Here is a 15,480-nt window from a genome sequence, read left to right on the forward strand (position 1 = left end):
AGTAAATACAAACTAAATCCACAAATATATTGACTGTATTTTTACATACTAGCAACAAGCAGTTGAAAAAATAGAATTAAAAACAATCCAATAGGAGTTCCTGTCATGGCTCAGTGGGTTATGAACCCACTAGTACCCAAGAGGATGAGGGCTAGATCCCTAGCATGGCTTGTGGGTTAAGCATCTGGTGTTGTCATGAGCTGTTCTGTAGGTCACAGGTACAGCAAGGATCCTGCATTGCTATGGCTGGGGCATAGCCCTGCAGCTGCAACTGATTTGACCCCTAACCTAGGAACTTCCATAGGCCACAGTTGCAGCCTAAAAATAAATAAATTTTAAAAAGCAAAATAAATAAATAAAGACAATCCAATAATGCAATGAAAATACATCAAATACTCAGAAATACATTTAAGCAAAAAAGTGTAAGATAGCTATACTAAATATTACAAAATATTTCTAAAATTAAATGAGACCTAAGTAAGTGGATAGATTTACCATTTTCATAACTGCAGATTCAACATTGCTAAGACTCAGACTCCTCAAACTGATCTACACTAAAAGGAAATATGTGTAAAAATCCCAGCAGGCTTCAGTTAAAAAACAATTTGAAATGCTTCTAAAGTTTACACATAGGAGTTCCCATCATGGCTCAGTGGAAATGACTCTGACTAGAATCCATGAGGAGGCAGGTTCGATCCCTGACCTCACTCAGCAGATTAAGGATCCGGAATTGCAGTGAGCTATGGTGTAGGTCGCAGACATGGCTCAAAACATGAGTTGCTGTGGCTGTGGTGTAGGTCAGCAGCTACAGCTCCAATTCAACCTCTAGCCTGGGACCCTCCATATTCTGCGGGTTCAGCTCTAAAAAGAGAAAAAAAATTAGAATAAAAAAATAAAGTTTATACAGAAAAGTAAAGAATCTAGAATGATCCAAACAATCTTCACAAATAAACACAGAAGACTTAAACCACTGGATTTCAAATCTTAAAAAATGTACAATAACTAACACTGCACAATTGCTATAAAGATAGGTAAAGAGATTGATGAAACAAAATATACAGGCACAGACTTCCTCACATAAAGTTCAATAATTTTGAATCAAAGTGCCAACTCAGTGCATCAAAGTCTTTAACAAATGTGACTAGAATCACTAGAAAAAAGTGAAGCTCAAGCACTAACTATGCTTCCATATACAAAAATTAAAGCAAGATGCAGCAATTTCTAAAAAGGTAGAACAACAGGAAAGTTTTGTCACGCTCCTAAGGATAAGCAAAGATTCCTTAGGATACCAAAACAGGAACTACAAAAGGAAAATAAATAAACTTCAGACTTTACCAAAATTAAAACTTGATCTCCATTAAGGATATAAAAAGGCAAGCCACAGACTGGAAGAAAATACTCACAAAGGACTAGTATAAAATACACACACTAGAAATAAATATCCCCAACGGGGATCTGAGGGAGGGGGTGGGGAAAGGGGTCAACACTCCACAGGAATCTCAACATGACAAGGTCACTGCTCAGTGAAAGAGGCTGGGATGCTTCCACACACATTCCCTGAGGTCTCTACACCATGAGATGCACGGTCAGTGGTGCTGAGACAAGGAAAGGCAGTTCCACTCTTGCTTCTCTAAAAGCCAGTGACCCGCCCCTTATGCTGAGTCTCAGGCTGGCTTTGTTCTCAGTGTCCAGAGGCAGCAGCTCCTTCTTCTGTGCTCCCCACTCTGGGAAGGAATGACTGAGGGCACCTGCTTCCCATTTTCTTTTTCTTGGGCATTTTCACTTTCTAGGGCTGCAGTCACTGTGTTTTGCATGCGGGGAGGAGGGAATGACACGTTCCATTTGGTCCCACCACTGCAGCACTGGGGGCTCAAGGAGCCTCAGGATTAGCCCTTTGTATTAGGAAAGGAGAGGAAAAGTGGGTTTTTTAGGCAAAGCCGAGCTATTGATTATTTTTTTTCTTTTTTCTGTATGAGGGCTGTGTGGGGAGGAAAGGTTTTGCAATTTAGTTTTCCTCAATAAATTATTGCATTTTGCTGAGGGTAGCTGAGTTCAACTTTGCATGCTCAGAGCAGTGCCTTTTTTTTTTTTTAATTAAAATGCCTAAATCCAACGTCTGCATCTTAGCTTCATGTTTACTTGCTTTAGTAGGATGAAGATTTCTTGGAAGTGATGATTTTAATGACAAGAACTGTAGATAACTGAAACTCCTTACTCAATGTTATCCCGGACTTTGGCAAATTGTAGGAAAAGTTACATTAAATTGAAATATTTAATGCTCAATGGTCTATTTTGGAAAATAATTGATTTTTATTCTGTGAGTCTATATGGGAAAGTGTCCACTAACATCTTCAAGCATTACAAACCTACAATACAAATTCATGAGGTGATATTATGTCCCTGGAAACTGCCTGTAACAATAACTTCAATGCAACATAATGCCTTATAAGTCCATTTCTCCCACTTAAAAAGACATATGGTTTTTTAAAATGTAACTGCCCATTACTGAGTGCTCAACATGCACTTAGATGTTACGCTAAGAGGTTTATTACCAGGACTTCACTGTGTCTTCCCAACGACCCTCATGAAGTTGGTCTTATTGTCCTACTTTACAGAGAAGGAAAGTGCGGCTTTGTGGGGCAGAGGCAGGAAGGGGGGAGCCAGGACTCAAGCCTGGAAAGGGAGACCACGGGCCCCGCTCCACCACTCTCACAGCGCTGACCTCACACATGGTTGTCAGGTGGAAGCACACCACACAAACAGTTTTCTTCATGCTGCCTGCCTTCCTCCTCCGGAAGGCGAACGGCTCCAGTTTAGCCACCAACTATAATGTGACTGGACAGGCCACATAACTGGGAGGGATGAGTCAGTGCACGTGATGGCGTCCACACTCCTGATTCCCCTCGGCTGGGACATGGCCTCTGAATGTCTTTGCCTTAGGTTTGGGCTGACCTGCAGTGGGGACCACTGCTCAGAATCCAGGGTTTTCTTTAGCCATCCTTGGCATCACTCTTACAAACCAGTAAATAAACTGTCTGAGATTTTATTTAAGGGAATGAGAAAGTATTAGATAAGGGAAAGTATAGAGAAGAACACTTTACACTTTAGAAGTGATGCAATTAAAAATGAAAATGATCAAGCATCATCCAAGGCTTATCAAACATACCAAGGATGAGCAGAATTAGCAAAGATGAGTTCAAACACACTGGGCACTATATGTCCTTTAAAACAAAAGTGAACAACCCTCTTCAAGCCCCTTCCTGACCCCACTCTCAGCGGATGACAGAAAGAAAAGACTGGCTCTCACCCGGAACTCAGCTTCTGGCAGCACCTCCTGCCCTCCACCCACAGGGGCCTTTTCCTCTCATCTGGGATCAAAGGTCACCTCCTGGAAGCTCTGCCCACCTCCTCCTGGACCAGGCTCCCCACTGCCTCCAACCCCACAGCCAGTTTGCCTTCCAGGACTTTCTGCACAGCCCTCTCGCACAATCAGGATCCAAAGGCAGCAAGGGGGGCGTCTCTGGATGCCCCCCACCCTTCGGGAAGCTGGAGGAGACCCATGAGCGGAGGGCTTCGTGCCTGACTCCCCCCTGAGCCTCAGGGCCTCAACGCTGGTCCCTGTTTGGTGAAGGGAAGGAGGCAGAGAGGGAAATACCACCACGTCCTCCTCTGACCCACAAACTAAACCCAACAAGCAGCAGCCCCTCCTCAGAGCCTTCATTCCCAACAGGCCTCCCTCCTGTTTCAGTCAGACTCCTTCAGAGCAGCCTGCCTGCACCTCCGCTCCCTCCAGTCTCAGCCCTTTGCCCTCTGGCCTCCTCCCAGCTGAAACCTTCTCCTCTGGTCACCACAGGCTTCCTGGTCCCACATCAGCCAGCAACTCTGAGGAATTAGCTTCTCCTTTGCCTTGAAGAGACCTGTCCTTCCTCGGTTCCCCAACCTATTCCTCCTCTCTTCCCTGCTGTTCATGTGCGTCTCCTCTGCTCTTGCTCTGAATAGAAAGGCCTCCATAACCTTCTGATCTTGGCCCCTAAAAATGCTTCACTCTCTCTAGGCAACCTCACCCATCTTCAAAGATTCAGCTACTACCTGCTCAGTGAGGATTACGCAGGTGCTGAGCTCACCCCAGGTCTCTCTCAAACACCAGATTCTCACTTCCAATTAGATAAAGTATGTCTGCACCTGAAGGTCCCAGAACGTCAAGATAATTGACCTAAAAGTGACAGAGCTGGGACTGGAAATCAGTGAGACTAGACTTTTCTCTCCTCACACCACTGAGAATGTTTTACACGGTAATCAGGCAGCATCCATCACTGTCCTTCACACCCAGGAAAAACATGTTACGGTTTCTGATTATGAGGACTAATTAACCATGTGCTCAGCACACAGCGGGCAGCCAGCTCTGCAAACCCAAGCTTGCTCTAACTTGTAGTAGCAGAGACACAGGACCTTTCACACAATGTTTTCAAATTAATTAACAATCACTGTCAAAATGGGTTTGTAGGGAAAGACTGCTTCCGAGGATAAATTACATAGCTAAACTCAGCAGGACACATTATAAAATAAGTTTGCAGAAAACAAAAAAATAAAATCTCTCTGCAGTAAAAGTACTCTGCCTCTGAGGCTCAGCTTACTTCTCACTGGAAAACAGGGGAAGCCTTTGCCCACAGAATATGTGATTTGCAGTCAGATATTCATGGCTGCATTTCTGTATGCAGCTCTTGATACATGCTTTTCATTTCTAAAAAGAACACTTGGAAATGAAGAAACCCCCACAGCCTAAACCACTGAAAAGTAGACAAAATTAAATAACAGAAAAACATCCCACATGAGCAGCAATACTGAATGAGAATGAGAGCTGAGGTGACCCAACATCATTCTTTAGAACCTCAAGGTCACAGACAAAACAAAGCCTGGAGAGATGCTATTTTGTGGGTGTTACGGTCTTTTTTTTTTTTAAAGACACCTTAAGACAGAGCAATCAATGGATGAAAAGAAAAACTGTCTAAAAAGACAAAAAAAGACATCTTCTGAGCTAATTTTGATCCTACATTCAGTTACTGGTTTAAAGACTTTGATTCATCAATAACTGCTTTCTATTGTCCTTGTTCAAGTATTATTTTCACCTTTGTCACTGCTAATCTTTTCTTTGTATGTAACAACACCTGGATTTATCCAAATCAAAACCAAAAAACAAACAAACAAAAAGAGTGCAGTTAATATGTTTTGTGGTAACACAATGCATCATTTAGTTAATCTAGGCTCTCTCTATGTGAGAGGTGATGTTTCTATATTAAGAACTGCATTCACCGGGAAGGGAATCCACACCAGATACCTGGACGGCAGAGGGAGACCCACTTCCCAAGCATGACGCTGCTTTGAACCAACCCTGATGTGACTGTGCAGCCACTGCTACACCAGGTATTACTCATGTTAACTCAGCCTTCCAATCACAACCGCACCTTTCTCCTCCAAACACGGCCTTTTACTAAGATAACAGGACACAGCACCAGGCTGAAAGGCCCACCCTTAAACCCCATGAAAGGCCTTGAAAAAATAGTCACTTTGCTCCCCTGTGAGAACTTTGATGTACTGTTACATTACCTGCATGAAATCTTGAATTATCTGGGGCAGCAAGTCATCCATATGCCCAGTGTCTTTGGAGAAACGATTTAAAATTCTTCCTGCAAGAACAGCACATGAGAAATTACTGTTTCTGCATATTGCAGATTCATATGAAATAAGCCAATGTCAGTGGTAAACAAATAGAAAATACCATGATACCTAAAGAGAAACAAAAATACCGTCAAATGGCAGTGACTAGATAGTTAAAACTGAGCACTGATTTTTAAAAGTATGGCGGGGGGGAGTGGAATCTTGTGGCAGTATCTAGAAGGGTTGATGCATTTGAGAATAATCCTTCCTTTTATTTTTATTTTATTTACTTTATTTATTTAGGGCCAGACCCACGGCATATGGAAGTTCCAAGGCTAGGGGTTGAATCGGAGCTGCAGTTGCCGGCTGACACCACAGTCACAGCAACTCGGGGTCCAAGCCACGTCTGTGACTTACACCACAGCTCACTGCAACACCGGATCCTTAACCTACTGAGTGAGGCCAGGGATAGAAACCAAATCCTTCTGGATACTAGTCGGGTTCATTTCCACTGTGCCACAGTAGGAACACCAATTCCTTCCTTCTAGATCCATCCCATCTAAGACTCATCCCAAGTGTTAATCCAGTAAATATACAACTGCAAAATACACTGAGCCCTGATTTTTAAAAGTATGGAGGGGAGTAATCTTGTGGCAGTACTGGAAGGGTCCCTGAATTTGAGAATGGTCCCTCCTTTTAGATCCATCCCATCTAAGACTCGTTCTAAGTGCTAAGTCGGTAAATATACAATTGCAAAATATTTAAGTTAATCCTGATTATGACTCTAATTTTGCTTTAGTTATCAAAATAAATTTTGCTAAGTCATACTTTTTAAATAAACATAATTATAACATCTCTGTAATTTTTCCCCTCAATAGAGGACCTCACATTTTGGGGAATCATGTGTTTCTGCCATTTCCAAGTTGTGAGTTTCCCACTGGGGTAGTAAGTCATTATTTTCAGAGGTGCACCGGGTGTGACAAACACAGACTCATGCATAAGATCCAGGAAGACCAGAAGGATGGAGGCAGGAAAACAGAAGTATTACTTAATAACTAAAAATCACTTATCATCATTGATTTTGTTTCCCATCTGAGAATCCATGAAAACAGTATATCTTAGAAACAGCCGGGCTGGAAAATGAGAACTAATTCTATCTAGTGGGAACTAAAAATGCTGCCTGTCACATCAGTAAACAAAGGGTGTGGCAGCCATCAGACACTGCAGCTGCCCCCCAACAGTGCACCCTGAGGAAACAGGATGAGAAAACATGGCATAATGGCCCCAGATGGCCGAAGTGCAGATCAAAGAATGGTTCCAGTGAGCCCAGACCTTTGCATCTTCCCAAACATAGAAAAGCATTAAATTGCTTCACTCTCAACATGTAGGTTGTGCATTTTTTTCAGCTGACACTAGCCTTTGAATGATTAACTTAAAAAGAAATTGAAGCCACACGCACACAGATTACTGTTAATAAAAGAAAACCAGACATCTCAAGTTAAAGTTCACGGTCCTGTAGTACTAAAGTTTTCTCAAAGGTCTCCAAAATAAATCCTTATGATGAATTCCCTTCACACACATGCCATGACTCTTCATCCAAATGACACATGGCCCCTGCTGAATTATCTCCAGGGATGCAGAGGGAAGGGGAACCCACTGTGAACAGGGGAACCCAGTCCATGTTCAGACTGTTGTGTTAGACAGGGCTTCCACACAGGAAAATGAACCTTGTCTTCCTGGAACATCCAACCTCTGCTGCTTATTCCGTCCTTATAACCATGCAAAGTAAAACCAATTTCTCTTGTTAGGAGAGCCTTTCACCTCCTTGAAGGAAGTGAATTCCTTGAGCACTTGGCTGCCCTACAAAACATCTTACTGTCAGCACATCTAAAGTGAATAGAAAAAAGCCTTTGAAGTTGATCCATAACTACCTACACTCAACCTCTCAAACTCTGCCTAGACTCTGCCCAAACAACCAGCATGAAAAGTTCTTATTAACCTTTGACTTCTCTTGACCTCACATAACTACCAACAGGTCTCAACTTGTCATTTAAAAATAAACTCATCTGCATCCACCTTTCTTTAGCAAATCAAATCTACCATGTTTCTAGGATCAGTGAGGAGAGAGGAGACAGAAGAGAGGTACCGACCTTCCCTCCCTTCCCTCACTCCTGGACACGGGTCCTTATTCTGATGGGGGCCCGCTCCTCTCTCTTCTTCCCACCAACAAGGTCCTCGATCCCGGCCCCATCTCTCCAGATCTCAGCCTTAGCCCTTGCTCCTCCTTGAGACTCTTGCTGGCAAAGGTAGCTCCAGGAATCTGCCACTCATGTGAGCTCCTTTATCTTTACTGGACAGGCTTGGAATAACTGTGCTGCCCTCTCAGGAACCCCCACAGCTCTGGCACAGCTAACTGACCAGAAGGGCCCAGGTGGAGCTAAGCCACTGACTAGCTACCAAGTCATTAGAGGCCACGAGAGAAGTAGTAAAGTGGTGCAGACTCACCACACCCAGCAAAGGTGAAGGACAAAGAGGCTTGGGAACAAGCAGGAGCCCTGTGACAATGGCCCCAGCTCCCATGAGGACTCAGTTCCCAGGAAAGTCAGCACTGCTCCAGCTCCACGAGATGCCCACTTCCTTTCCATCAAGCCTCCTCCTCTGAACTAACCTGGGTAGATTCTGCCCCTAGAACCCAAAGCCTGGACTAGAACCACCACCACAGGGACAACAACTGACTGCTCACTAAAATCAGTTTGGGAGGAGTTCCCATCATGGCTCAGTGGTAATGAACCCGACTAGCATCCATGAGGATGCAGGTTCGTATCCCTGGCCTTGCTCAGTGAGCTGTGGTGGTGGGTGCAGATGCGGCTCGGATCCTGGGTTGCTGTGGCTGTGGCATGGGCTGGGAGCTGTAGCTCTGATTTGACCCCTAGCCTGGGAACCTCCACATGCCATGGGTGCAGCCCTAAAAAGCAAAAATAAGATAAAATTAGTTGGGGAAATGACAGCTTTTTGTAAAATTAAAATTTCAAATTACTCAGTATCTTTTCAATAACATCTTAGTCCTTTTACCAGAATCTTTTTGATGAAGACAAGAGACTTTTAACATCTTTCAATTTTATTTCTTCTCCATTATGGTTTATTACAGAATATTGAATATAGCTCCCTATGCTGTACAATAAGATCATCTTAAACAAAGATAGAGCAGAAAGGCATCTTTTCATGACAACCCAGATTTACAATTTCAGTATCAGTAGTTTAACTGTTTTAAACATGGCGATGTCCTTCAGGGCTACTTACAATTACTTAGGACACGCTATAGCCCCTACTGAACTACTAATTTTTTTAATTATTATTTTTTCGGCAGCACCTGTGGCCTGTGGAAGTTCCCGGGCCAGGGATCAAACCTGCATCACAGCAGTGACCCAAGCTGCTGTAGCGACAAGGCCAGATCCTTAACCCACTGCACAACAGGGGGAACTTCCCAACCTACTTTTAAAACTATTTTTATAACACGCACTTTCAGCTGATATATTTTGCTGTTGCCCAGCACCTGCCTCCAACCTCCATTTTGACTTAGTGCTGAGGACTAAAGAGACCCCATAACCAAGTAGGACCTAAAATAAGACTCCTAAAATAAATAAATAAATAAATAAATAAATGGAGTTCCCGTCGTGGCGCAATGGTTAACGAATCCGACTAGGAACCATGAGGTTGCGGGTTCAGTCCCTGCCCTTGCTCAGTGGGTTAACGATCCGGCGTTGCCGAGAGCTGTGGTGTAGGTTGCAGACGCGGCTCGGATCCTGCGTTGCTGTGGCTCTGGCTTAGGCCAGTGGCTACAGCTCCGTTTCAACCCCTAGCCTGGGAACCTCCATACGCCGCGGGAGCGGCCCAAGAAATAGCAACAACAACAACAACAAAAGACAAAAGACAAAAAAAATAAATAAATAAAATAAGACTCCTCACACTCTCAGCAAAGAGATTAGCCATTTTCATGTTTAAAAGCATAGGTTTTCTGACATTTGTTTCATGAGGGACTATTTCAACCTGCTTCCAGATTCCACCTAGGGTCTCAGGTTATTCTCAGAACATATTCTGTATAACCTACTTAGTGGTTTAACTACTTTTCATGTATGTTAGTCTTGTATTCACCTCTAGATTATTCTTTGTAAATATGGACCACATTTCACACAAAATCTATAACAAAACGCAAAGTGCTGGACAGGGGGTGGGTGATGGTGCTCAAATGGGATTTACTAGTAAAACACCATAAACTCACTGGCTTTCAACTGTTCTTTTGATGGGAAACCTGTGTAGATGGACTCACACAAAAACATAACAGATGTCTAAAAAATGATTATTTTAAAAGTGGCTTTAGTGAAGAGAGACTGTAAGACCCAGAACCCACTCAGGGACCATCTCGCTACATGTCAATCAGGGGACGCAGGTGGAAAGACCAATTCTGGTCACTACAGAGTTAACCAACACTTTGGTCTTCTTCCATTATAAACACGCTGGGGAAACTACCAGCCTGTGGAAGGTTCCTGTGGATCCAAGTGCAGGCAGATGAGAAATCGCCCAACCCGCACATCAATAACGCTTCCTAAACTTTAATCTGTACACATATCTCCCAGGGATCTGGTTAAAATATGTGTATTCTCAAGAGTGCTGCCTGAGGTCTGAGATTCTGAATTTCTCACAACTCCAAGGTGATGCTGATGCTGCTGGTCCAGAGCCCATACTTTTAGTGACAAGGACGAAACTGAACATTTCTAACGATGTTCTGTTGTCACCCATATCTTCCCCTGAGGGCTCAAGAATCCCTGCCTTTTGTTCTAACAGCACTTGGAACTGGACAGAGATGTTTCGCAGCCGTGCTTTAAGAGGATGCAGTGTTCAGTCACCCTGAAAAGGCTTTGATGTGACCACAGGAATATGCCTGTGCAGATGAGACCTGGAGGTGTCTGAAAGTTACCTCTGCTTCATCACCATGTTAAGATCCCTGTCCAAGGCGGGGAACTATACTCTGACAGGTACGACTCCTGCCATGTGCAAAGGAGCCTGGAAGACTGAGTGTGCCCCAGCTCCCCAAGCTGCTCCTAGAAATCTCCACCCACCTCCTAGAGCCCCAGCGATGTGCCTGCCTCCTACCCCTTAAAGCTCCTTTACTCCCCCCCCCCTTGGGGAGAAGGTGTTTTTAGAGCAAGAGCTCTCCCTCCTCATTCCTTAATCAATGGATAAAATTTCTGCTCTGCTAAACAGAACTTGGTTTCAAAAGCGGCCTTTGTGACTCTAGGCGAAGAGGGGTCACAACCGAGTGGGGATCAGTAACAGCTTCTGCCTCAAAAACCTTTAAATTTACCTGTCTTACCTACATGTACAACTATTGCCTTTTAAATTCCATTCTTTGCTACTAGGAGCTAACAATCATCCGTCTCCTTTTTATCTACACAAATTAAATTAGAATATGGACATTATTAGGGCAGGGTTTTGTTTCATTCACTGCTGTTACCCCCCAGTGCCTGGACCAATGCCTCATGTACAGAGGTGCTCGAGCATATTCTGAAGTTGTTTTCTGACTTGGGACATTCATGTTTCAAAGTACAGTGTCATACTGTCACTGGAAAAACCCACTAACAGTTCCCAGGAAATAAAAACAGACTCTGGAGTTCTCTTCATGGCTCACTGGTTAACAAACCCAACTAGCATCCATGAGAACACAGGTTCGATCCCTGGCCTCGCTCAGTGGGTTAAGGATCCGGCACTGCAGTGAGCTGTGGTGTAGGCCAGCAGTTGCAGCTCCGATTAGACCCCTAGCCTGGGATCCTCCATATGCTGTGGGTGTGGCCCCACAAAGACAAAGAATAAAAATAAAAATAGAATCTGGGTAGTCAAATAAAGTCTAAAATTTTTTTTTTCTTTGAAAGTCTAGTTTTACTTGTTCATAGGGTAACACATACAGAGGCCTCACACCTGGCCCTCAGACCAGAGTCCCTAGTGGGAAGTGGCTCTAATTCAAGATGGCGGCAGTGGGCCGAGTGCACTAATAAGAACCCTATAAAATTGCCCTGCCCAGGACCATTAGGGGAAAGCATGTACCCTAGAGTTCAAGCTTGTACCGCTCACACTTTGATCAAAGAATAAAGCTTTCCTTTGCTTCTGAATCAAACTCGGGCTTGTTCACAAGCAACATCAGTAAGAAGGATGCTTGTTGGGGACTGACTACAGTGACACAGAAAATTCATGTCAACACATCTATGTCACAGAGCTATTTTACTGGACACACTGGAAAACGCTATTAAACATCTATTAATAATAATCAGCAGGGACCTGTATAGCACAGGGAACTCTATTCTATAATCTGAAAAAGAATAGATATGTGTATAACTGAATCACCTTGATGTCTATCTGAAACTAACACATTGTAAATTAACTATGCTCCAATGTAAAATAAAATTAAATATTTTAGCAATTAATCCCTTGTCAGTTGCATCATTTGAAATTATTTTCTATTCCATAGGTTGTCTTTTTTGGGTTTTTTTGCTTTTTTCCTTTGCTGTGCAAAAGCTTGTCAGTTTGATTAGGTCCCATTGGTTTATTTTTGCTTTTACTTATGTTGCCTTGGGAGACTGACCAAAGAAAACATTTGTACGGTTATGTCTGAGAATGTTTTCCCTATGCTCTCTTCTAGGTGTTTTATGGTATCTCGTCTCATATTTAAGTCTTTAAGCCATTGTGAGTTTATTTTCATGCATGGTGTGAGGGTGTGTTCCAGTTTCATTGATTTACATGTAGCTATCCAGTTTTCCCAGCACCACTTGCTGAAAAGACTTTTTTCCATTTTTATATTCTTGTCTCCTTTGTCAAAGATTAATTCACCACGGGTGTATGGGTTTATTTCTGGGTTCTCTAGTTTATTCCACCGGTCTGTATGTCTGCTTTGGTACCAGTACCACACTGTCTTGATTACTGCGGCTTTGTAATATCGCCCGAAGTCTGGCAGAGTTATGCCTCCTGCTTGGTTTTTGTTCCTCAGGATTTGACAATTCTGAGTCTTTTATGGATCCATATAAATTTTTGGATTGTTTGGTCTATTCTGTGAAAAATGTCGTGGGTAATTTGATAGGGATCACATCTAATCTGTAGATTGGGTAGTATGGACATTTTACAATATTAATTCCTCCAATTCATGGGCATGGAATATTTTTTCCATTTCTTTGAATCCTCCTTGATTTCCTTGATTAATGTCTTATAGTTCTTGGCATATAAGTCTTTCATCTCCTTGGTCAGGTTTATTCCTATTTAATTTGGGGGGAGTGATTTTACAAGGTATTGTATTTTTGTATTCCTTTTCTAATATTTCATTCTTAGTATACAGATATGAAACTGATTTCTGAAAGTTAATATTGTATCCTGCTATTGCTGAATTTGTTGATCAGTTTTTTGTGTGGATTACTTACAATTTTCTATATATAGTATCATGTCCTCTGCATACAGTGATAATTTTACCTCTTCTCTTCCAATTTGGATACCTGTCATTCTTTCTTTGTTTGTCAGATTGCTGTGGATAGGACTTCAAATACTATGTTCAATAATGAGAGTGAGCATCATTGTCTTGTTCCAGATTTTAGTGGGAAGGCTTTCAGCTTGTCTCCATTGAGTATTATATTTGCTGAGCGTTTGTCATAAATGGCTTTTATTAAGTTAAGGTATGTTCCCTCTATACCCACTTTGGTAAGAGTTTTGATCATGAATGGATGTTGGACTCTGTCAAATGCTTTTTCTACATCTATTAAGATGATCATGTGGTTTTTAACTTTTCTTTTGTTAATGTGGCGTATGATGTTGATTGGTTTGCGTGTGTTGAACCACCCTTGTGAACCTAGATGAATCCCACTTGGTTGTGGTGTATGATCTTTTTTATATGTTGTTAGATTTAGTTGGCTCAGCCATAAAAAAGAACAAAATAATGCCATTTTCAGCAACATGGATGGAACTAAGACTCTCATACCAAGCAAGGTAAGTCAGAAAGAGAAAGACAAATACCATGATATCACCTCTATCTGGAATCTAATATACAGCACAAATGAACCTTTCCACAGAAGACAAAGTCATGAACTTGGAGCAAAGACTTGTGGTTGCCAAGGGGGAGGAGGAGGGAGTGGGATGGACTGGGAATCTAGGGTTAACAGATTGCATTTGGAATGGATTAGCAATGAGATCCTGCTGTATAGCACCAGGAACTACATCTAGTCACTTGTCATGAAGCATGATGGAGGATAATGTGAGAAAAAGCATGTATATAAGTATGGGTGACTTGATTTACACGGAACACTGTAAACCAACTCTAATGGAAAAATAAAAAATCATTTAAAAAATAAAACACAAATGCAATAATGAAAAGAAAATATTTCCAGAAGAGACTTGGAATTTATGATAGCTTTCCATGTAATCACAGTATTTTAATAAACTTTCACTCAAAGTGTACTTTGAAGTTCCTCATCTTTTTTCTAGATATTAAAGAGTTTCTACCTAAATGATGGGGAAAATTATAACAGATTAATCCTGGTTTCCAAGAATGAAAAGAACACTCAAGACACCATAGATTATCTCATGATAACATTATTTATTTAGAAAATGTCATTGCTGTGGAACAGAAAAGAGAAAAATGATTGAAAACAAATGAAGAGAGTCTCAGAGAACTCTGGGACAATGTGAAACGCATCAACATCTGTATTATAGGAGTGCCAGAAGGAGAAGAGAGAGAGAAGGAGACAGAAAAAATATTCCAAGAGATTACAGCCAAAAACTTCCCTAACATGGGGAAGGAACCACTCATTCAAATTCAGGAAGCATGAGTACCATACAAAGTAAACCCAAGGAGGAACACCCTGAGACACATATTAATCAAACTGACCAAAATTAAAGAAAAAGAGAAAATCTTGAAAGCAGCTAGGGAAAAGAAACAAATAACATACAAGGGAACCCCAATAAGGTTATCGGCAGATTTTTCAACAGAAACTCTGCAGGCCAGAAGGGAGTGGCATGATATACTCAACGTGATGAAAGGAAAAAACCTCCAACCAAGATTCCTCTACCCAGCAAGGCTCTCATTCAGATTTAAAGGAGAAATCAAAATCTTCACAGATAAGCAAAAGCAAAAGCTGAGAGAATTCAGCAACACTAAACCTTACAAAAAATACTAAAGGAACTTCTATAGGCAGAAAAGAACAAGAGAAAGGAAAAAGAGTAGCAAAAACAAATCCAAAGTAATTAATAAAATGGCAATAAGAACATACATATCAATAATTACCTTAAATGTGAATGGACTAAACACCCCAACCAAAAGACATAGACTGGCTGAATGGATACAAAAACAAGACCCATATGTATGCTGTCTTCAAGAGACCCACTTCACTTCTAGGGACACATACAAATTGAAAGTGAGAGGATGGAAGAAATTATTTCATGCAAACAGGGATCAAAAGAAAGCTGGAATAGCAATACTCATATCAGACAAAATAGACTTTAAAATGAAGAATATTTTAAGGGACAAAGAAGGACATTACATAATGATCAAAGGATCAATCCAAGAAGATGATATAACAGTTTCAAAAATCTACGCACCCAGCACAGGTTCACCACAATATATAAGGCAACTGTTAACAACCTTAAAAGGAGAAATCGACAATAACACAATCATAGTGGGGGACTTTAATACCCCACTTACAGCAATGGACAGATCAACCAGACAGAAAATCAATAAGGAAACACGGGCCCTGAATGACGCATTAAACCAAATGGACTTAATAGATATTTATAGGA

General features: G+C 41.8%; 1 protein-coding gene across 2 annotated transcripts in view; it reads right to left on the bottom strand.

Moving 5' to 3' along the window:
- LOC100518860 (multidrug resistance-associated protein 4-like) overlaps nucleotides 1-15,480 on the bottom strand; it is a 168,193-nt gene that overhangs the window by 88,123 nt on the left and 64,590 nt on the right. For both annotated transcript variants that reach the window (XM_021082087.1, XM_021082086.1), the window contains one exon: nucleotides 5,605-5,684. In XM_021082087.1, the coding sequence (XP_020937746.1) occupies nucleotides 5,605-5,684 (80 nt within the window). The remainder of the gene's footprint in view (nucleotides 1-5,604; nucleotides 5,685-15,480) is intronic.

The sequence above is a fragment of the Sus scrofa genome, unplaced genomic scaffold (assembly GCF_000003025.6).
Source record: "Sus scrofa isolate TJ Tabasco breed Duroc unplaced genomic scaffold, Sscrofa11.1 Contig490, whole genome shotgun sequence".
Classification (NCBI taxonomy): domain Eukaryota; kingdom Metazoa; phylum Chordata; class Mammalia; order Artiodactyla; family Suidae; genus Sus; species Sus scrofa.